At 47.9% G+C, this 22484-nt stretch overlaps 1 protein-coding gene across 1 annotated transcript in view; it reads right to left on the reverse strand.

The window, feature by feature from the left end:
* Positions 1–2219: 2219 nt before the first annotated feature.
* The window catches only part of LOC119396287 (arylsulfatase J-like), a 48719-nt gene continuing 28454 nt past the window's right edge, over positions 2220–22484 (reverse strand). The window contains exons 3-8 of the mRNA XM_049415902.1: positions 14191–14303; positions 12893–13009; positions 7012–7140; positions 6716–6842; positions 3052–3503; positions 2220–2384 (exon numbers count right to left, since the gene is read on the reverse strand). Coding sequence (XP_049271859.1) covers positions 2247–2384; positions 3052–3503; positions 6716–6842; positions 7012–7140; positions 12893–13009; positions 14191–14303 — 1076 coding nt within the window. The 3' untranslated portion in view covers positions 2220–2246. The remainder of the gene's footprint in view (positions 2385–3051; positions 3504–6715; positions 6843–7011; positions 7141–12892; positions 13010–14190; positions 14304–22484) is intronic.

Consider the following 22484-nt stretch of genomic DNA (forward strand, 5'->3'; position numbering starts at 1 on the left):
CCACGTGATCCTGCCAAGCACGTCACGCCGACGGTGGCGCCAGCTTTTGTAGTGGTTGGCCTCGCGCCCCATTCTCCCGAGGGAATTGTTGTATAATTGAACCAGGCATTGCAGTGGTATTCTTATGGCATACGGATCCATACACGGTCAATGTTGATTTCGCCTCTATATCCTGTATGCAACGAGCTGCTGCTTCACTGCACTAAACTGCACACTCATTCCCGTACCTATGTAATAATAATATCTGGGGTTTAACGTCCTAAAACCAAGATATGATTATGAGAGACGCCGTAGTGGAGGGCTCCGGATATTTCGACCACCTGGGGTTCTTTAACGTGCACCTAAATCTAAATACACGGGCCTCAATCAAATTCGCTTCCATCGAAAATGCAGCCGCCGCGGCCGGGATTCGATCCCGCGACCTTCGGGTCAACAGTTGAGCGCCATAACCACCAGACCACCGTGGCGGGGCCCCGTACCTTTGTATGTAATTGGTTGTTTACTTAGATAATTACATATACATGATTAAATTGAAGAATGGAAGGAAAGGGTAATTTACCGGTGACCGACTGTACTGTAAATTTCTAGCGTGAACTCCTGGCACTTGAACGGCGGTCAGCAGTGGGTGTGGGAAGATAGAAACTGAGGGAACAGAGGTTGACTAGTTACACATGTACAAAGGAGCGAATATACTCATATTTCGCTTGTGGAGCAACTTCTAGAGTTTGCCACCCGGCCCCGCCAACCGGCATCGTGAGGTCACGCATAGAGCAGCCGGCTGGCGAGGCCCGACTGCTTGAGAAGTCACAACCGAGTTGCCCAAGCTACCGCCGAGTCTGCGCTTATCGCAGAATGAGTGAGGCTGAATTCACCTTCAAGGTTATGGCACCTCATCCACTTTGTGCGCACACATGTCACTGACAAGCAGTCGAACACAGCTCGCGCTCAACCTTTCGAACAGGCGACCGCACACATATATGCAGTTTTTCTGGTTACTTACCGAGCTTTGAAGCATATGACCAACCACCACACAGGTACCGCCAGAAGCTATCCCGCCAACCCATCGCAGGTGCCATTCTGCACTTGCATTGTGAGCACCGAGGGGCTGATAAAACTTGCCGACGGCAACGCTGGTACGTGTTTTTCAATAGGTCGCGCACCATTACATATCGATAGTGCACCCATACACCGGCGATGGGAGGCACGCATTGAGCCCGAACTGACGAAGAGCTTTCTGGCAGACGACGGTCCTCTTGCTGGCCGCTCCATTGCTCTCTGCCAAGTTGACGTTTCGTTTCCTAATCTTAGGATGGCCTCATTTATGCACGCAAATGAATACGCGAGATCAACAGTTGCAGATTATGGCGAATGATATCCGTGTTGATGATGATGGTGGTCTTTTTAGTATCACCTTTTAAGCGGGATGGACATGTTGTTCACCTATCCGGTTTGTTTAATCCGCTTTACACCCCCCCCCCACAACACACACACACACGCACACACACTATATATATATATATATATATATATATATGTGTGTGTGTGTGTGTGTGTGTGTGTGTGTGTGTGTGTGTGTGTGTGTGTGTGTGTGTGTGTGTGTGTGTGCACTTTAAGAATAGGTTGCTCAACTTTCTGTGGATTTACAAAAATTATTCGTGATAAAAAGTTCAACACAACGTGATTGCAATTTATTATCACTTCTGTAAACCTATCAAATCTGGAAATAACGCAACAGCAAACGGTAATATATGAGAACGTAACGAATTATACCCAGAATATGGCCCAGAATTCGTGGCATCTCCACAGTAGTGGCGAAATCGACAGAAGATGCAAAGGTGAGATCAAAGTCTTCTTAATGCAAATCCAAGTTGTTAGCCTCGAAGACTGGACGGAAGTCATTCCATATATGGCCTTTTGTAATAATCTATAATATACGGCGGTATAATGAAACGTTCTCACAGGGGGAAAAATAAATAAAAAGACGAAATTATTTTCACGGAGTATGTAACAGCCGGTTGCAACCTCTGTTCGGCGTCGTCAGTGTTGGAATGACAGGGGACTATATACTTCAAAAACGCCAGCAGCTTGTCCGGCCAGCCTTCTCCATGCCGAGACCCCGAGACAAAGCCGCGCCCGCGGATGTTTTTGCTGCATGAGGAGAGCGGCAACTCGGTCACGGACCACGGCGCAGGAAAAGAAAAAGGGGATTTTGAAAATTGAAGCACTTGCGCTCCTCTCGATAAATATCACGGTAGCTCCTCTCGCCAGGGGATCCAAGCGTTGTCGTAAAGTCCTGGGTCTGACAGGGGATCATGTGGAACGTTGGTGGGAGGCATGGAGGCATCCTCATAACGTCTCAGCTTCTCGAGGAGGCTCTTCACCAACTGTTCAGAAACAGAACACAGAAAAGAAACGATATACAGGTGTATAATTCTTCAGAGTGACATGTGCGCTGCGCAGTGTTGTCCCACAAGAAAATAAGAAAGCCTTAGCCATTAGAGGAAAGTGTCTATAGGTCAAGCTAGAGGTAAATGGTATACGTGTGTCCCACCTGGTGCAGTGTGCGCCTTTGAGACGTGTACTTTCTGTCCTTTCGACCATCAACGTGTGATCTTTGTGTACGCAATATTTTACTTGGCTGATTACATAGATAATTAAAAAGTACACAATGTTTGGCTAACATTAGCTAAGATGCCTTATACACTTAGCTTGCACGGGAACTGTTTTGTTGAAGTATGAAGTGTTTGCACGAGTGGCGAGAGTCATCAGAATTTCACAACACCCACCCAGGAATACATTTTCGGGCTTGTCACGAAAACCGAAGCGCGAATTGTACAGCGCCTGGCGATGCCTGCTGCGAACCACCAACTATAGATCAACACTTGCATGCATACTGCGTAGTAAGTTGGGGTGACGAGCCCTATCGGCATATGGAACTCCTAAGCAGATTTCATGCCAAGTGGTGGATTTCATGCCAGGCTATGCTCGTGATATGCGGTTTCGGTGCGCTGTAGGCGCGCCTGGAACAGTCGATATCCGAACGGGCCTCACCTCGGGTCGCTCGGCGGCGACGTCGTTGTACTCGCACGGGTCCTCGTGCAGGTCGAACAGGCAGGGCGCCGCGGTGGGTTGACACGCCTTTGCGGGGTCCCGAAGGCCGCAGTCAATGGGAGCGGCGCCGCCCGGCGGGCCACACGCCGGTTCCGAGCCCAAGCTCATGAGCACTCGAGCTACGGGTGACGTCTCGCATTGTTCCAGGGGCTTGGTCGAGTTCCAATCGACGTTGCCCACTATCGGGTACCATTGCTCGTACACGCCTCCCTCTGCGACGCCCGTCACGAGCTTGAAGCGACCGTCGATGATGGCCGAGTAGTTGTCGATGGGGTCAATGTTCACCACGAGTTCCGTGCGCGGAGACGACGGTGGCAGCGGACTCGCGTCGCCGACGAGCGCGTTCACGTGGCTCACTCCGTCGATGTCGCTTAAATGCGCCGGATCTCCTCCTGCACAGCACCGTGCGCGCCTCCATGTAAACCGTTTATTTAACGTGCGGTGCTTGGAAATAAATTGGCGGTGACATCAGGTGAAAATTAAACGAAAAGGTTCAGACGCAAATAGTTGGGGTTGGGGGGATAGTTTACAAGAACAACGCGACACATAGAGCAAATAATCAGTGAAAGCTTACGATTGTTAAACATCCACGTATAGTGACGTACTTCGGCGTTCTCAAAGCTCTCGCATGGTTACTTCAGCGATGACTGTCACCATTAAATTAAGGGGTTCGAGACAAAATCCTTGGATTAATATATCGTATAGCAGTTGTGAACATCCGAATTGTTCGATAAATTATTTCGTTTTAGTCATACGTGCCCGCCAGCTGATACAATGTGGGCAGCCAGTCGGTGACGTGGAACAGGTGCTCGTAGTCGCCGCCGGCCCGGACCCTGGGACCCAGCGCGTGGCTCCAGAGGAGGGCCGCCGCGCGCACGCCTCCTTCCCAAGGGGTGTACTTCTGGCCCCGAAGAGGCCACGACGACGCGTAGTTGGCATTTGGGCCCGCTGCGTCGGCGCCATTGTCCGAGCTGAACACGAACAGAGTGTTGCTCAGCATGCCATTCTTCGCGAGGGCTTCAAACACCAGGCCCACGGACTCGTCCAGGGCCGAAACCATGCCTGCGAACGTGATGAAGCGATGACCGACATGCCAAAGCACTGTGGTCGCCCGTCGGCCCCGGATCAGTTTTTCGAAACTGGGAGCTGTTTGGCACTATACACCATACATGCATGTCGTAATGCATGACGCATGCATGCCGTAAGCAGCAATGGTTCCTCAGCACGGGAAGCAGCGAATCTTGATAGAGAATGGCGCAGCCATCATGGAGTGACCGACTTCGATCGCAAACGAATCCGTCCGTAATAAGTGTTGGCGCCTGCTGGCCGCACGCTTAAAATACATACCTGGTGTGACGCCTGCAGTGTCGCACGAAAACGATACAGCTAATAAATAAAAGTGACGTACCCTCGGGTCCATATCGCTTCACCAGGACGTCAGGCAGCGCGGGTCTTGTCAAGTTCGCAGACCTGGCCGAATTTGAATTTACGCATTCTCACAGCCTGCTTACGTTGAACAAAACTATAGTGAATTGTGCCCGCGGCGGCCAGGTGGATTGGTCTTGCGCTCTCTTGCTAAAGGATTGGATTTCGCTTCCGAGTACTTGAAGTACTGAATAAAAGATGCTCTGAAAATATATTTAAGTTACGGCGAAAATATACTCCTCTCAGGAAAATTCCAAGTTACCAAAATACCCTGAAAAGTATTACAGATAGAGTAACTTCAGTTGACTAGAGCATTTAAAATGCGTATAGAAGTCTGCGGCGTCGGCTGCATGAGTGTCAAGTTATTTACCTACTAAAATCTCAAGTTTTGAGCATTTAAGGCCGTGAGGCAAGTCCGAGTTCTGCCCAAGGCTAAATTCATCTATATGGAACTCCCAAATAGATAAATGTAGTCCTGAGCTTGCGGTGAGGCTCACCGCAAGCAAACAAAACAAGAACAATCCGCGCCACGCTGACGTCCGCCAAGCGCTGATTGTCCACCGTTGGATGACGTAAGCAGCAGTGTTTCCCCGGGAAGCAACATCGCCTCGCTACGGTGCAGCTAGAAGATAGCCTCGCTGTTATGAAGAGAAGCTCCCTGGATTTTGGAAATACACACACTGACTTCAAGACGCCGCGCCCCCATAACTCATGAAAATCGTTAAATTCTGGTGTTTGACATGCCACTTAAAACCACAAATGACTCAAAAAACAGTCGCACCCTCTGAAGAGGAGTTTTTCTTCTTCTTTTCTTAGTACTATAATATTAATCATCTGGCATGCATCTCCTTTATTGATAACGCGGCGCTCGATACTTTGCTATGAAGAATGATAAGTCAGGCTGATAGCGCGCACGCCATTCATGACCTGGAAGTATACATGCATGGTGCGCGGCGCTAAAGCGGAGAGGCACGCAAGGTAAATGGCGATAATACGCTTTACGGTAATACGGTAAATACGCTCCAAAAGGTGCAACTGTTTTTATAGTTTTATAGTTTTATATATGAAACACATGCGCTGAAGTGGAACGGCCTCCGTATACCTGAGATTATTTAACGTGCATTTAAATCTAAGTACACGGGTATTCTTACATTCCACCCTCGCCGAAAGGCGCGGCCGCCGTGGCCAGGAATCGAACCCGCGCCCTCGCGCTTAGCAGCGCAACGCCATAGCCGTTAAAGGAGCACTGACACAAAAATTTTGCATTTTGTTTTTCCTGTTGCAATAAGTAGCGAACTACCCACTTATTACAAACCTCGGTTGCTCGAACGCGCGACTGTTAATTATTTGGAAGCGCTTTCATATAGCGACCAGTCGCAGTTTTGGTTTCAAAGAGCGCCGTGTGAGGCGGGAACCAGAATGGTTTTCATCATGTGAGCACACAAAACCGCCTTCACATATGAGCACTGCGTTGACAACTCTTTTCGACGAAGGCTCCCTGGGTGCTACAGCTACAGCGACCGCCGCTGTAGCTCAGTTAGCATCGGACGCGTCATCCGAAGGTTGTAGGTTCGGTCCCTACCCGCGGCAAGTTAATTTTTCATCCACTTTAATTCATTTCCATTTATGTCATAATTACTGCACTACAGTTAAAGTATCCTATACTTAGCTTCATTGTTGGTTTCATTAAGTCATAATCCCCTCAGAGATGTTGTAAACACTCTCCGTCGCCCTTCGTGCGACGGAGACGGCCGGCTCGTTTTATCTCTACTTCAGCACGCTCGTCCCCAGCGCTCGCGCGCTTTTACTAGCGCGTGGAACATACGATGCGCGGTGTGATGTTATTGATTTGGACTTAACAGGGAGCATGACGGCGACGGCAACAACCCGCCGAGAGCGTCCATATAATTGCTATTGCAATAAAAGTGAGAGCGTGCCTCTTCTAGCTTTTTGTGAATGGAACCTGTATACTTTTTTTCGCTTTTACGTACGTGTTCGCGCGCAGCTAAGTACCTAAGTGGAATGCATGATGCCTCATCAATTCGTGCTAAGCGGGGACGCGTAATATTGATCGTCGAAAATTGACGATGCAGCGTTGTAGTTTTATGTCGGTATAGCCTGCCGTAAAGCTACGCCAGTAAGGCTTTAGAGCTTCAGGCGGGCCTGCCGTTGTACTCACCGGCGTACTTCATCCGTTCCGTAGAGCCGATGTCTCGGTATTGCTCGATGTACTTTTCAGGCACTTGCAAGGGATCTTGGGGGCCGCCCGAGTGGGGAGCTAGGTGTGCCAGGTATAAAAACAAAGGCTGTGAAACAACGTTGGGAAGCAGCACCCGTTAAGGCAAAGCTAAGTGATATAGCCAATGCAAAGCGCTAAATACTTTTATTCTTTTAACTTTTCTTTTTTTTTTTCGCCGCACGAAGTTTAATGTCAAGTTTTCAAGTTTTGCTGCAACGCCAGTGGTAGTTTGTTACCTTGTCTACTGGATGATTTTCGATAACTTCCAAGGCTTCCTTAGTCAAGAGCTCGGTGACGTATCTTCCAGTGTCATTTCTGGCTAAGAATAAATTTCTTCTCATGTCCAATCCTGGCGACCGGGTTGGCTGAAAAAGAGCCCAGTCGTGTTCAAAAGAAGTTATACGCTTAACATCTCACTACCGTCACTATCAATTGTCAAAAAAAATTATATCTATGAAGTTAGTCACATTATTTATATGTCACTACACTGAAAAAAATATATCGTGTTTCAACGTCGGAACAGACCGTAAGAAACACAGAGTATGATTTGTTTCCTGAAAAATGGCGGAAGTGGACGTTTAGAGCACAAACTGTGCTGCGTCTTTTACGAAACAGCGGGACTGGACGTAAAGGAGTAGTCGACGTTTCCGTTCCGTCGCTCTTTCCGTAAAACATCAGAAAAACGTATGTCTTCTGTAATTCAAGAACACGCATGTAGTGTGCTTCCGTAATTTGTGTGCATGGCGGACACACTGTCTGAACTTGGACCATCGACTCCGTTCGACAATGATACATTGAGCTAGAACAGTTAAGCAACAGCCGTGTGCAGCGCCTTGAGAGAGCTGTCGCGGCGGGTGGCAAACGTATAGTGGCAGCACTGTAGTCGCCGACTACGCTGAGGTGTCCCGCATAGGGTTAGGGTTCCGCCTTAGGAAACTCTAAGGCGGAAAAGTGGGGAAAAAGGACAATTAAATGGCATGAAAACCAAGGAACTGTACCGTGAAACGCCTTTTTTTTCCACAGAAATAAAATTTTTCCTTAGTTATACACAAATAATTAGACAGAATTAAAAAAAAAGATTTATGGCTAACAGGTCAGCGTGTCTGTTACAAAGGGGACGCTTAAAATATCCATCCATACATGCATCCTGAATTCCATGCAACACCATGCACCCCTTGACAATTAAGCGCAAGAGATTTGGTGTGAGCAATATGTTTCAGTGATTAGGTATTTTGCATGGAAATGCAAGTAGCATACTTACACGAGAGAATTATAGGAAGGGATAGTTCGAAACATGCCACTCGGGAAAGATGGTACACGTAATTTTAGCCTCTAAATAGCAGCGGATACGTCGTTCAGAAGAGGTAAAACCCGCACTACATCTAGATCTATGGTCTTCGTCGAAGGGCTGCACTTCGCAGACACCTGCAAGATTGAAAACGAGCAGGTACTTGTACTGCGTCTACGAGCCCTTATTGACAAAAAAAAACAAAAAAAAACATACCCGTCCGAGGATCCCCGCATATGTGAATCTCGATTGTGCGTATAATAGTTTACGTTTTTTTTCTTCATCACATCGTGAGAATGCACGACCCACAGGAGAACGGACAGTGTACGCGTTCTCCTGTTTTCATCCCTTTTATCTGTGCTTGCACGCCTTTACTTCTTTTGTGAGAACGTTCTTAGCATCGCAGGTGCGTTGCGTATTTAGCACACTAATCAACACGCCATCAATGAAACACAGTAACGAAGGCACGCGCGATTAACTTACGTAAGTTAGTGCAATAATGAAATACTCTGAACTATAAGGCGAGAACAATATTCTTCTGAAGGCTCGTGCAAATGTTTGTTCTTTTATGTATTAATCAGTCTGCTCGGTGAACATCCACGAGGAATACACTTCTTCACCGAAGAATTCGTTGGTTGTTAAAATGTTCTCACTACCTGCGACAAGAACATCCATTCTTGAGAACTATTTACCATTCTACCGCTTCCCCTGAATAACCAATAAAGTTTTTCCACCACCATAACTCTTCGCAACAGGCAAAAAGAAAAAAGCGCGCAGATGGCCACACATAATACGCTTGAAAAATTCATCATCGTACCCTAGAAATGCGTAATAAACGGTAAGATGCGTGTTTCTGTTATAATGGTTGTTTTATTCTTACCTGTCCATTGTGCAGATTTGTAACGACATATCAATTAATACGACTGCTGTGGTGTGTACGGCCGTCACCGCCCCATAGAATTGGTGCATCGCAGTATAGGCTAGAATACAGAAAGAGTGAAAGGCAGGCGCTAAAGAAGTTAGTTTGACTTACGTAGTGCGTCGCGAGCGCGATTAAAAGCCGCGCCGCCGGTACAGACCGCCGGTGCCGCCTTCGCTGCGCGCTTCCCATCGCCGCCGATCACAGCGCCGCCGCTACTTTCGCCACCGCAATGGTAGTGATGGTAGCTCGGTTATGGCTCGAGCTCGGTCGCAACTGTCAAAATCGACATAGAAAACGTGTGCGTCTGAGGGGACGCTGGTTACTTTGCTTACATGAACTTTTCGTCCATCCATCGGTTTAGTACGTGCTTCGCATACCACCACAGGGGCGCGCACTGCGCAAAGGTTGTTGGCGCGCTGTTCACCGTGTTCACATTGTTGTTCGTGTTCTCCGGCACCGTACGTGGTTTTGGTCAGCGCTCTCGCAACTGCCTGCCAAGTCTGTCACCTCGCACACATCACAATCAGGTAAGCAATACTTCACTGTTTCGATCATTACCTACTCACCAATAGTCTCATAAGCAGCTAGTTATAAGGCGCACTCGCATGCCGCAGGTCATAAAGATTAAACACGTGTTTGCCATGCTTGCATTAGGGATAAGATTAAACACGTGTTCGCCATGCATGCATTGCTCATACATATCTTATTACTAAATTAGGTGCATGAAACGGTAGAGGCAGTAGCTGTAATTTTACTGTGCGTAGGCATATTTCAATGCATTCTGTTGATTCGGAGTGACTGCCTTGAGGCACGACCATTGTGCTCGCACGCTGTGTTGCGTCTTCTTTATTGAGCTGCACATTCAGGAAGGAGTGTAGCGAGCAGTTGAATTTTTCTGAATTCAATGACGCGTTGCTTGCGCTCAGCAATAACGTGATTTCACACGTCACGTAACCGTTTTACACAAACGTATTGCGGTGAAGCCTGATGCTGGGCTGCATCTCTGTAGTTTGAGAATGTCACAGCTCAGTTTTGGCACGCAGTCATTAGTAATTTCACCAATACCCAAACATATGGCTGTTATAAGGTGCACTCGCAAGCCTCAACCGCAAGTCACATGCACCAAGCGTGTACGTGTCTTTGTTGTCTTATCGAGGGCAGACAGATACTTTCCATGCTTGCATAGCTTGCAAGTCGTACGTACTGTACTACAAAATAAGGTGAAGGAGACCGCAGGGGCAGCAACTGTCACGTGGCTTTGTTCATGCATGATCAGGACTATTAAGTATATTTCTGGTTGTTGTCAAAACATACTCCTATTATTTCACAAGAGTCGACACATGAAGGCGAAGTTTTTGTTCTACTCTCAATCGAGATGCTGTGTATTGCGCGAAGGATATAGCATGAAGTGAAAAGAGAAAAATTGAAAGTTCGACCTTAATTTTCTCCTAGTAATCAATCTCACTGATGCTTATGTTACATGGGGTTGGGAAATTCATCCACCTAATCAGGGGCGTAGGCAGAAATGTTTTAGGGGGGGGGGGGGGGGGCACCTCCTTGATCTGAAGGTGGGTCCGGGCAGGCAGATGGTCATTTTGCGCTATGTATGCATGTCATGGAGAAAAAAAAAATTTCGACGGGCCCGGTGTGCCACCCCTTAGCTTCGCTACTGATCTAAACCACTAAGTGTAGTCTATATTCACATATGTTTCTTAGTTCAAGCTTTTTCAGTTTTTAAAGGGTTCCTCAAACACCCCTCCGGCATAAAGAAAAACACATTCTATGATCAATGAACACTGCTAAGCAAAGCTCAGCCATATTTTGTAGCTGTGTGTGGCACATGGAGCTTAACAGCAGAACCTACAGTTGGAGATCAGTATATATAGTATTTCTGAAAATCTTGCTGCTCACTCTGAGCGTGATCAGAGCCAGTTGGGAAATGTCTTAAGTGCACTGCCCCTACTTTTTGGATATGCGCATCAAAGGCCATATACACGTGCAGAGAAGGCATTATAAAGAGTGTACGTTGTTGCTTCTCGGATGTGTTTTGATCACTTGTTTTTAACATTCCTTTCAGACATAAACAACGTGCTGAAGTGGCAGTCTGTGGAAATGTCACTAGCTGGTTTGTGACACAACACTTGTAAATAAATTTTGTGTAAATAAATTCATCCATGTTTTGTTAAAGGTGCATTATTATTCATATGGCATGCTGCAGCAGAGGTGGTGCACGCATGCACAGTACATGAAGGCAGCACTAGTGTAGGTTAAAATAGTGCTGTCAAATGTACACGCATGTGGTGTAGAAATAGTGATGTGTAATTGAATATGATAAAACACCCTACTGTGAGAATTTAAGCAGCTCCATAAACATTCCTATGAAACGTCGGCTTTTCTAGTGTACTGACGTTTCACACCTCTCCACAATTCAACAAGGGCTTGTGTTAATTTTTCACAAACTAAGTTACTACCGAACCTAAGTTTACTTAATGCTCAGTGAAACAACTCTTTCCTTCAAGCTAAAACTTAATCCTTCAGGACACAAAACCTTAAGCACAGAAAAGCCATTAAATTGAACCAACCTTTTTACGAGAGCTTCAGTTTTCGTTCACAATAACAATAATTTACTGGCAGACCGTTATACGGCAACCTTCGTTTTTCTCTTTTATGAATACCGCAAATACTGTATTCCTAATAACAGGGTCATGGTGTGTTCGAAGTAACAGATTTGCTGTATTCCTAGTTACAGGTTCATGGTGTGTTTGGGATGACAGATTTGCTGTGTTTGGGATGACAGATTTGCTGTGTTTCGGATGACAGATCTGCAGTGTTTCGGATGACAGAGATATGACGTGCACGTAATAACAGAAGGATGCTGTTAACGCGGATATAGAAAAATAAATAACGGAGTCTCTGTGATACGGAGCCTGCTGTTCCTTATTAACAGAATGCCTCTGGCACCGATTTACCAGCAGCTTCTGCCGTGAACTGAGACATTTTTTTTTACAGTGTACCTTTAGCTATAGCAAACATCCTATTGTACCTACAGCTTGCTTGTAAGACTACGTTACCGCTTACCATTCCTGCATTTCAGTTTCGACTAGTGACGGCAGGTTTAAACTATACGTCTGTGACTTTTGGTTAATCACTATAAGCAAAATATTAAACTTAAATTGGTCTGCTGGTTTGGCTGACCTTTTCCAAACCATATGTACTTTAGGTTACTTAGAAGGTAGAGATTGAAATACAGGATTTACAGTAATAATTTTTTTTCTGAAAGATGGTGTCATACGAATCCCTCAAAATGTCAGTGTATACGATACAATTAATTCCCGTAGAAAGATCGCTACAGAATGTACCTCGTACGTTTTTCTTACGTACGAAGCACGTACGTGGTACGTCTATCGCAGTACGTACATCGCGCTCAGTATGAGCTACATCACGCGAGCGCGTGGCCGAGCGCTCTGCAAAGTTGTACAGTGGCGCCGATTATGGCATATTTTCGAGTTATCGGGAGAGAGTTTGGCCGTTTGGCTGCTCGTGCGAGCGCGCATCGCCCCCACTTGCTTGCTTTCACCCTCGAAGTTATCATTTTCGAAGCTGATATCACAGCAGGGCCAAACGAGGGCGAGGGTGAAAGCAAGTGGAGGCGATGCGCGCTCGCAGGGACAGCCAAACTCTCTCCCGATAACTCGAAAATATGCCATGATCGGCGCCATTGTACAGCCTTGAGAGCGCTCGGCCACGCGCTCGCGTGATGTAGCCCATACTGAGCGCGATAGCACGTACGTAACCCCAGCGCTTGTGGTGTTGTTCTTACTCTCTCAGTGTCGCAAGTCACATAGGTGCGCACTTTTGCTGAATAATACTGTATATCCGAAGCGACTTTGTATGCACAAAATCTCACCCCGAGATAAGCCTTCTCGTGCTTGTAGTAATCGACGTAGGCTCCCCAGAAGCCCACGTGTCGTTCGAAACCTCGCATTGTCGGAGTGTACTCTTTCTTGAAGAAACCGATGTGCCACTGAAAATAAACGGGATGTTAATCGCCATGGGTTACGTACATGACGAACGAGTACACCACTCACTTCTTCACGTTTTATTATTCGTTTTCGGACACATTCTTTTTTTTTTTTCTAAAGCGTAAATCACACGGCGACAATCGTGTCTGCTGAAACCCTTCCATTCACGTGTCGCTGCAAGATCAATCAAAACCCCACCCGATTTTCCTCCTTGACAAGGAGCCACTAGGTCTGACAGCGATTGACTCGCTGAGCAGCGAGGAGGGAGTCACGCGGGGGTCGTGAAGGAAGCGGGCCTTAGGGTCAGATGCGGGCAAATACAGGAGACAACTCGTTAATGCAATAGGCTGGGCTAGTTGGTACTGACTTAACGAATCCGTAATACTAGCGAACACACTAGCTAGACTACACAGGACGACACAGGACAACCGCTACACTTCAACTGAGTTGAAGTCTAGTGGTTGTCCTGTGTCGTTCTGTGTAGTCTGCTGTGTGTGTTCGCTAGTAATTATGGATTCATGAAGACAGAAGAGTTTGGCTGGGGCAACGGAAGAGAGTCTCTGTTGCGTAGAGGGCGATCTCCTCCTTGTACTTTTGTTTTATACACTTCATTGGTTTCTCTCTGAACTACTAATATACCATTTTTTTAAATATTCGTGTGGCCCAACGCTCCTCAGACGGCCCCTTCATAGCTCGTAGTGTAAAACTGAAGATTTTTACAGTGTCTGCATGGTAATGAGCCTTTTATTATCTCATTTGGAAGACGGAACAATTACGTTTTTCCAGACGATTTAGTTGAGTTCGTCATTTGAAATAGGAATGTTAAGTATTCCAGTGAACACTACGTTCATAAATTACCCGTTTAGTTAAAAACTTTAAGGTACATGTTGCAATTACAAAACTGAAGCCAGGTGGTAAAAGTCGTATGTACGTATGTCCATGTAGCATAAATCCCGACGGTTCGCACCAGTCTCGAGATATCCGTCTACGAAACGTGCTTCGGTAGGCAGCTAGTTGATCTTACATTTGTCCTGAAATATTCAAAAGAGGCTTTTGGAAAATTGTCAACTCACGTTAGGCAAGGAAAGAAAAACGATCATTAAAAAAACCTGGTCATCACAGCGACGTGCGAACAAAGGATGATTCAGAAATATCCCCAAGTTAAGTTTTCTTCGGTTAGTACCTTTCCCAGGTGATGGGTAACATATCCGAGGTCTGCCAACCACTGGGGCAACAATGTATCCGAAAGTGGAAGCCCCCTCGGTTCCTCGTTGTAGATGACTGAATGCTGGAGCCCTGCATGTAGAGTTTAACACACGAGATATACTCACTCATCATTTTTTCCCACAGTCATGCATACCGGAACTGCACCCAGCAGTCATCATGTGCTAGGACACCTCAAAGAGAGTATCCGTGGGCACTTTCTTTTCAACGCTCGTGCGAAAGACAACTTTGCAATGACATACGTCATCATCAGCCGCACCAAACTAAGCACACTCCCGGTAATTTTCGCTTCAATCCCATCCTCAGATCTGCATTGCGCGAGAAGAGGCCTAGATCACACAGCGTTGCGTGCGAGCATGGGAGCGACTGTATCGTATCGCAATTTGACTTTATGGGGAGCATCACTGCGACGGTAAAATTTCGCTTGGCGCGTCCCTACAACCGCTACAGCTATATATAATATTTTATAGTGAATATAACCGAAATTAATACATTATTCATGGTAAAAGCAGCGCAAAAGGCGACGACACAAGAACGGCACGGCGTCCTGTGTCGTTCTTCTTCGTCGTCTTTTTGCGCTGCTTTTAACATGAGAGAGAGAGAGAGAGAAAAAACTTTATTTTTAAAATCAGTCAATTACGTCAGGCATTGCCCGTCGCCCCTAGCCGTCGGCCGGAATCCCTTGAGACACGGCAGCAGCAAGGGCTTGACTGATGAGGTCCCGCTGGACGTTGGGGTCTGGGTTGCGGAGCAGGGCCTCCCAGGATTCTAGAGTGTGGGAACCATCGTTCTGACTCGGACATGTCCACACCATGTGGACCAAATTCGCTGCCTCATCACAAAATTTGCACTGGGACCGGAAAACTTCTGGGTGCCACTTGCTGTAAAGTACGGGGTTTGGAAAAACCCCCGTCTGCAACTTTCGCCACATAACCTCGTCTTTCTTATTGAGCGATCTATCCGCACCTGGGTATACTTGCCGATTCAGCCTGTAGTGTGTTACGATTTCATGATATGCGAGCATATCCTCACTTCTTTTTCTAAGTTCGGTAACTTGTGAGGTTCCGGGGGTCGACCGGTAAGTCAGACCTCGGGCGACCGAATGAGCCTCCTCGTTCCCTCTAAGTCCCTGGTGAGCTGGTGCCCAGACGAGCAGAATAATCTCTCTGGGTCCTCCTAACGTGTTTAATATACGGACGACAGTCTCCGTCATCCTTCCCGATTCATAATTCCTCACGGCATTTTTGGAGTCGCTGATGACCACCCTGACCCCCTTTTGGCTGATGGCCAAGGCTATGGCCACTTCCTCGGCCTCTACAGTCTCAACACCACTGACTGTGCAGTGTTACGTTTGGCCTAAAAATTCATCGAGGCCGACGCCATTGAGCGTACAGCTGTCTACCGGAATGCTGTCTTCTCCCCCCCGTATCGGCGCTTAGACGGAGGCAGGAATGCCGATTCTTCCTGTAGGAGCTTTTGCCGGGCGGGCGGACATGTCGCTGTCGACGGATTTCCCAGAAAAAGGACGTCGGAATTCGGAGACCCCTTTTTAGCTTGTTGTTCTCTGCGTGAGATAGCACCGCGGGAGAGTTTCTCACCCAGCCACATCTGCCTTCTACCCTACCGCAGCAGGGAAAATTAACCTGCGCCAGAGGGAGCGGTCTGCGTGTTTTCCTGAATTCGACACACCCGCTTTGTCGTGCGTTTTGGTCAGCGTGGGACTGCGCCGTTGAAGACGCTCCCATCAACCCAGGTGGGGCCTTCACCCGAGGCAGCCATCATTCAACACTTCTTCCAAGTATTACTGGCAGTGGAAACGGAGGTCATCGGCCCTTTCCCCTTTGAACTGAAACTCCTCGCCGACTTTCTCACCTACGAGTCTTCGGGGCGGGGCGAGTGTATTGTGTGACTCTTTGCCTCCTTTCGGGAGGCCGGACGCCAGGACGACAGGTCACCGGATTGGCGGGAGACGTTGACACCGGTTTGCCAGTGCTTATGCAGTGACAGTCTCGGGGCTATAAAAGCCGAAGACTTTTGCTGTTTTTTCTCTTCTTTTCACCTCCTGACTTCATCATGTAAATAAACACGTTCCTTCTTGAAAGAACGCGTCTCTTCCCTGGGAGCCAGCTACCGTAACGAGACCCGCCGAACCCCACTCCTTACAACTGGTTGGCAGCGGTGAGATGGACCTTGCGACATTGTGCTGCGTTGTGGTGAGTGCTTGGTCTTTGCTATGACTTTCCAGGCTTCATTTTGTGTGTACACTTAAGTAGTGTAGAAGCTAGATTGTTTTTTGTGTGGGTTAGGTAGATCACCTCTTTATGAGTATTGAGTGAGTTATAGGGATCACCTAACTATTAGCGAGCAGGACCAAAGCAAAACAGCAGTCATGGAGTTAAAGACAATGCTAAAAGACGAACTTTTGTTTGTATGTGAGGATCTAAGCATTGAGGTTGAGGAAGGAATGGGCAGGTCTCAAATTGTGAAGCTGATTATGGAAAGTGCCACTAAGGGGGAGATTGAAACCGCGTTAAACGCTTTCAAAAGGTTTGAGGAGCAAGAAAGGAAAAGAGAGGAAAGAGAAAGAGAGAAACAAGAGAAGGAAAGAGAGGAACGGGAGAAGGAAAGAGAGTTGCGGAGAATCGAACTTGAGAATGAAAGCAGACGTTTGGCTCAAACGAGTGGAGGGGCTCCTGAGAGAGTGAGCGAGATAGATTCATACCGCATGGACAAATATCTAACCCTTTTCAAGTCGGGAAAGATATAGGAATATTCCTCGGGAGTTTTGAACGGACTTGCGAGAGGATGAACTTTGCTCCAAGTACATGGCCGCAGCGGTTGCTTTCGCTGTTACCGTATGAAGCGGCCGAAGTAATTACCAGACTCAGCGCGCAAGAGGCAGATGATTACGCGAAGGTTAAGGCTGCCTTATTAAAGAAGTACCGCCTTTCAGCCGAGGCATTTCGTCAAAGGTTTCGAAACACAGAAAAGAAGGATAGTGAGGGATATCCGGACTTTGCCTACGGCATGAAGAGAAACCTAATAGAGTGGTTGAAAAGTGCGGAATCCTACGAGAGTAGAGACAGGGTCATCGAGACCATCTGTCTAGAGCAATTTTACAGGAGCATTCCACAGAACGTGAGGCTATGGGTGCAAGACAGAGATAACGTAAACACTGTGGAAAGGGCGGCCGAGTTAGCCGAAGATTACGCAATGCGTAGAAAACTGAGCATCGAGGGTGGAGGACAGGACGGGCGAAAGGGATCGCGGAAAGAGTTTTCGTTCAGAAAGGGCTCACAGGCGAAAAAGCTAGACAATCCGAGGGGAGAAACAAGTACGCCAGAGAACAAGGGCGAAAGCGCGAGTGGTGGACATTCCCAAAGAAAAGAGTTTGAGGCTTTCAGACCCATTCGCTGTTATAACTGTCAGAAGACCGGACATATCGCGGCAAACTGCAGAAGTCCTAAGGTGGTTTTTTCCTACGCGGACGAAAGTGACGAGAACATAGAGCTGTTACGCCCGTATCTCCATGACCTGGAGGTTAACGGCAAACCTTGCAAAGTGCTCAGGGACAGCGGCGCCACCATGGACATTGTCCACCCATCGTACATTACTGTAGATGACTTTACGGGAGAAGTGGCGTGGATCAAACAGGTTGTAGAGGAAAACAGCGTCTGCCTTCCTATGGCTAAAGTAACGATCACTGGGCCGTTTGGAGAAATTGTGACTGAGGCAGCGGTCTCGACATCTCTGTCGTTGCAGTACCCGTATATATTTTCAAATCGGTCAGACAGGATACTGCGCGAGCGGGGTCAGAAACTTGGAGAAGGAACTGTTCAAGCGCTGACTCGGTCCAAGGCGCGAGAGCTCGCCTCTGTGGCACCAGAAGAACCAATCACAGCGTCAACAGAGACGGAGTTAGGTAACCCTACAGGCGCGCAGATAGAGCCAGCTGATAAGCAAAATGAGGCTTTATTGACGGAGTTAGATCATGACCTAGAGGGAGAGTCAACTGATCAGCAAAATGAGGCTTTATCAACGGAACTAGATCAGGGAGAACCAGCTGACACTCGCACAAGCAAAATGGGGTCAGTACTGTCGCCGGCCTCGAAAAACTTTGATCGGCTTGTACGAGTAAACAGAGAGTCGCTGGCAGCCCAGCAAGAGAACGATCCTAGCTTAACTAGATTACAGTTTAACGCTAAAGAAGGGATCGCTAGGGGCAACGTGACGTTGCATAAGAAAGGAGGTTTGTTGTATCGGCACTACAGGGATAAAAGAGGCCGGATTCTAGATCAATTGGTCGTTCCTAGAGAATACCGGGAGGATCTTTTGAACCTCTGCCATGGAAACGGGTGGTCCGGCCACCTAGGAATAAAGAAATCCAAAGAGAGATTGCTAATGGAATACTATTGGCCTGGGTGCTTCAAAGATGTGGAGGAATTTGTAAGATCCTGTGACACATGCCAACGCACGGGTAAGCCTGGGGAAAAGTGGAAAGCTCCGCTAAAATTGGTACCTATAATATCAGAACCATTTCGACGTCTGGTGATAGACATAGTGGGTCCCCTACCAGCAACTAAGTCGGGTTATAGGTATTTGTTCACCATGCTGTGCCCAGCCACGAAGTTTCCAGAGGCAATCCCTCTGAAGGAGCCCACTTCGACAGAAATAGTAGACGCGCTTCTGTCAGTTTTCACACGCGTCGGCTTTCCGGCAGAAATACAGGCTGATCAAGGGTCGGTTTTCACGAGCTCGTTAACTACAACTTTTTTACAGAAGTTTGGGATAAGGTTGATACACAGTTCTGTCTACCATCCTCAATCAAACAGCGTCGAGAGATGGCATTCAGTCTTGAAGCGAGTGTTGCGCGCTCTTTGTTATGAGCATAAGGAAGACTGGGAAAGCTGTCTTCCAGCTACTTTGTTCGCTTTGCGTACGGTCCCACATGAGGCCACGGGTTCTCACCGGCAGAGTTAGTGCATGGCAGAACGCTGCGTTCCCCACTTAGAATGTTGAGAGAAATGTGGGAAGAAAGAGGGGATAGTCAAACAGTGGTAGAATACGTGCTAAATCTGCTAGAACGACTAAGTACGACACAAGGGCTTGTCGAAAAGAACATGGACAAGGCTCAAAGGAATGCCAAGCTTTATTACGACAGGAATGCCAGACTTCGAACATTTAGCATTGGGGACCAAGTAATGATTCTCAGACCATCGCGAAGAACAAACTAGAAGTACATTGGGACGGGCCAGTCGAAGTGTTGCATAGGCTTTCTGACACTAACTACGCGTTGAAAGTGCCAGGTCGAAGAAAGGAAGTTAGAATCTACCACTGTAACCTGATGAAGCCTTACGTAGAACGACATGGGGTTGTGAATCTCACCCTAAAGGAGCCCGAAGAAATTCAATCCGAGTTCGACGGATTCACCAAAACTTCCGACTCAGAAATTAGCCTTGAAGAGGTTGTAGCTTTCTCGGTAGGCGCGGAAGCGCTTAAGCCTGAACAGGTACAGGAACTAAAGGAGCTACTGAGGCAGTATCTCGATAGGTTCAGTCATCGGCCGGGTAGAACCGAACTGATAACCCACGAAATAGAACTCACATCAGCCGAACCGGTAAGGTCCAAACCTTACCGCGTGTCCCCACGACAGAAGGAGATTATGGAGGCCGAGATACGGCGCATGCTGGAGCTGGGGGTGATCGAGCCTGCTGAGAGTGACTACACGTCACCACTAATACTTGTGGAGGCCCCAAACAAGGACCCTCGTCCATGTGTAGACTACAGGAGGTTGAATGCCATCACTAGGGATCAGTTGTACCCGATCCCAAATATTGAGGAGCGAATCGAAAGGGTCAGCGCTGCTAAATACATTTCAACTCTAGATCTCGTGAGAGGATACTGGCAGGTTCCTCTTTCAGAAAGTGCCAGCCGCTATGCCGCATTCATTTCACCTGTAGGCACTTTTAGACCTTTGGTTCTAAGCTTCGGGCTAAAGAATGCGCCTTTCAGTTTCTCCAAGTTGATGGACATCGTACTGAAAGACCTACAGGAGTTCGCACTCCCGTACCTTGACGATGTCGCGATATTTTCAGACAGCTGGGAAGATCACCTAAAGCATCTGAGGGAAGTATTTTCGAGGTTGAGAGGGGCGGGTTTGACAATGAAAGCGGAAAAATGTAGTTTTGGCTGCTCTCAAGTGACCTACCTAGGCCATGTTGTTGGGCAGGGAACGAGACAGCCGGCCGAACTGAAAACAGCTGCGATTGCCGGTTTTTCACAGCCACGCACAAAGACCGACATTCGGTCATTCTTGGGACTTGTCGGCTACTACCAGCGTTACATTCCCAATTTTTCGCAACTGGCAAGTCCGCTTACAGACGCACTGAGAAAAGGGGAGCCCACTAACTTGCATTGGGATGGGGGTAAAGAAGCCGCCTTTCAGGGTTTAAAAGCATTGTTAGTTTCACGACCTGTGCTACGCGCACCGGACTATAGTAAAGAGTTTATAGTTCAATGCGACGCAAGCGACAGAGGCATGGGCGTTGTGCTTACCCAAGTTGGTGATGATCATGAGGAACATCCCATTCTCTATGCCAGCCGCAAACTAACGGTTCGGGAGGAAGCCTATAGTGCTTCCGAAAAGGAATGTGCCTGTTTGGTTTGGGCAGCCCAGAAGTTGTCATGTTATTTGTACGGAGCGAGGTTCATCTTTGAGACAGATCACTGTCCTCTGACATGGCTCAATCAAATGTCACACAAAAATGGTCGCTTGCTCCGATGGAGCCTCACCCTCCAGCAGTACAACTTCGAGGTTCGTTATAAAAAAGGGAAATTGCACGGCAATGCGGATGGTCTGAGCAGACTAATCTGAAAAATGTTGTTGATGAATCAAGGGCCACATTATATTGTATCTTTTGTTGTTATCTTATGTGACCAAAACTGTTCTTTCCTTTTTTTTTATTTCTCTTTGGCATGCCTTCTTCCATGAATGCTGTAGCTTTGGCGGCACGAAATTCCGTCAATATTTTAGAGTAGCGGGTTTTTCATTTATTTATGTCTTGAGAAGCCTGGAGAGTTTTTAGCGAGTCCAAGGCGCTTGATCACGGCATGGCATTGTGTTGTATGGTTCACTTTGCTGCTGTCGATCATTGTGAGGTGGTTTGGGAGTTTGTTGCGAGTTCGCAGTTGCGGTTCCAAGACAGGACGTCGGCCTCGTCACCAACCATTCTCTTCGTGCCCAGCGGTTGTGAGCGCTGGCCAGCCGAGATTTTCCGGGCGGCGGAGGAGCTGTTACGTTTGGCCTAAAAATTCATCGAGGCCGACGCCATTGAGCGTACAGCTGTCTACCGGAATGCTGTCTTCTCCCCCCCGTATCGGCGCTTAGACGGAGGCAGGAATGCCGATTCTTCCTGTAGGAGCTTTTGCCGGGCGGGCGGACATGTCGCTGTCGACGGATTTCCCAGAAAAAGGACGTCGGAATTCGGAGACCCCTTTTTAGCTTGTTGTTCTCTGCGTGAGATAGCACCGCGGGAGAGTTTCTCACCCAGCCACATCTGCCTTCTACCCTACCGCAGCAGGGAAAATTAACCTGCGCCAGAGGGAGCGGTCTGCGTGTTTTCCTGAATTCGACACACCCGCTTTGTCGTGCGTTTTGGTCAGCGTGGGACTGCGCCGTTGAAGACGCTCCCATCAACCCAGGTGGGGCCTTCACCCGAGGCAGCCATCATTCAACACTTCTTCCAAGTATTACTGGCAGTGGAAACGGAGGTCATCGGCCCTTTCCCCTTTGAACTGAAACTCCTCGCCGACTTTCTCACCTACGAGTCTTCGGGGCGGGGCGAGTGTATTGTGTGACTCTTTGCCTCCTTTCGGGAGGCCGGACGCCAGGACGACAGGTCACCGGATTGGCGGGAGACGTTGACACCGGTTTGCCAGTGCTTATGCAGTGACAGTCTCGGGGCTATAAAAGCCGAAGACTTTTGCTGTTTTTTCTCTTCTTTTCACCTCCTGACTTCATCATGTAAATAAACACGTTCCTTCTTGAAAGAACGCGTCTCTTCCCTGGGAGCCAGCTACCGTAACGAGACCCGCCGAACCCCACTCCTTACAGCAGCACGCCATCAGGGCGCCGTTATGCCTGACTGCCACTGCCGTGTGTGCCGCTTTGTTCTCATATTCCGCAGCGTCTGTATACAGGACGTCCTGTCGACCGGTGTACTTGGCTTGCAATGCCTCTGCCCTGGCTTTACG

Source organism: Rhipicephalus sanguineus, chromosome 1 (genome assembly GCF_013339695.2).
Source record: "Rhipicephalus sanguineus isolate Rsan-2018 chromosome 1, BIME_Rsan_1.4, whole genome shotgun sequence".
Taxonomy (NCBI): Eukaryota; Metazoa; Arthropoda; class Arachnida; order Ixodida; family Ixodidae; genus Rhipicephalus; species Rhipicephalus sanguineus.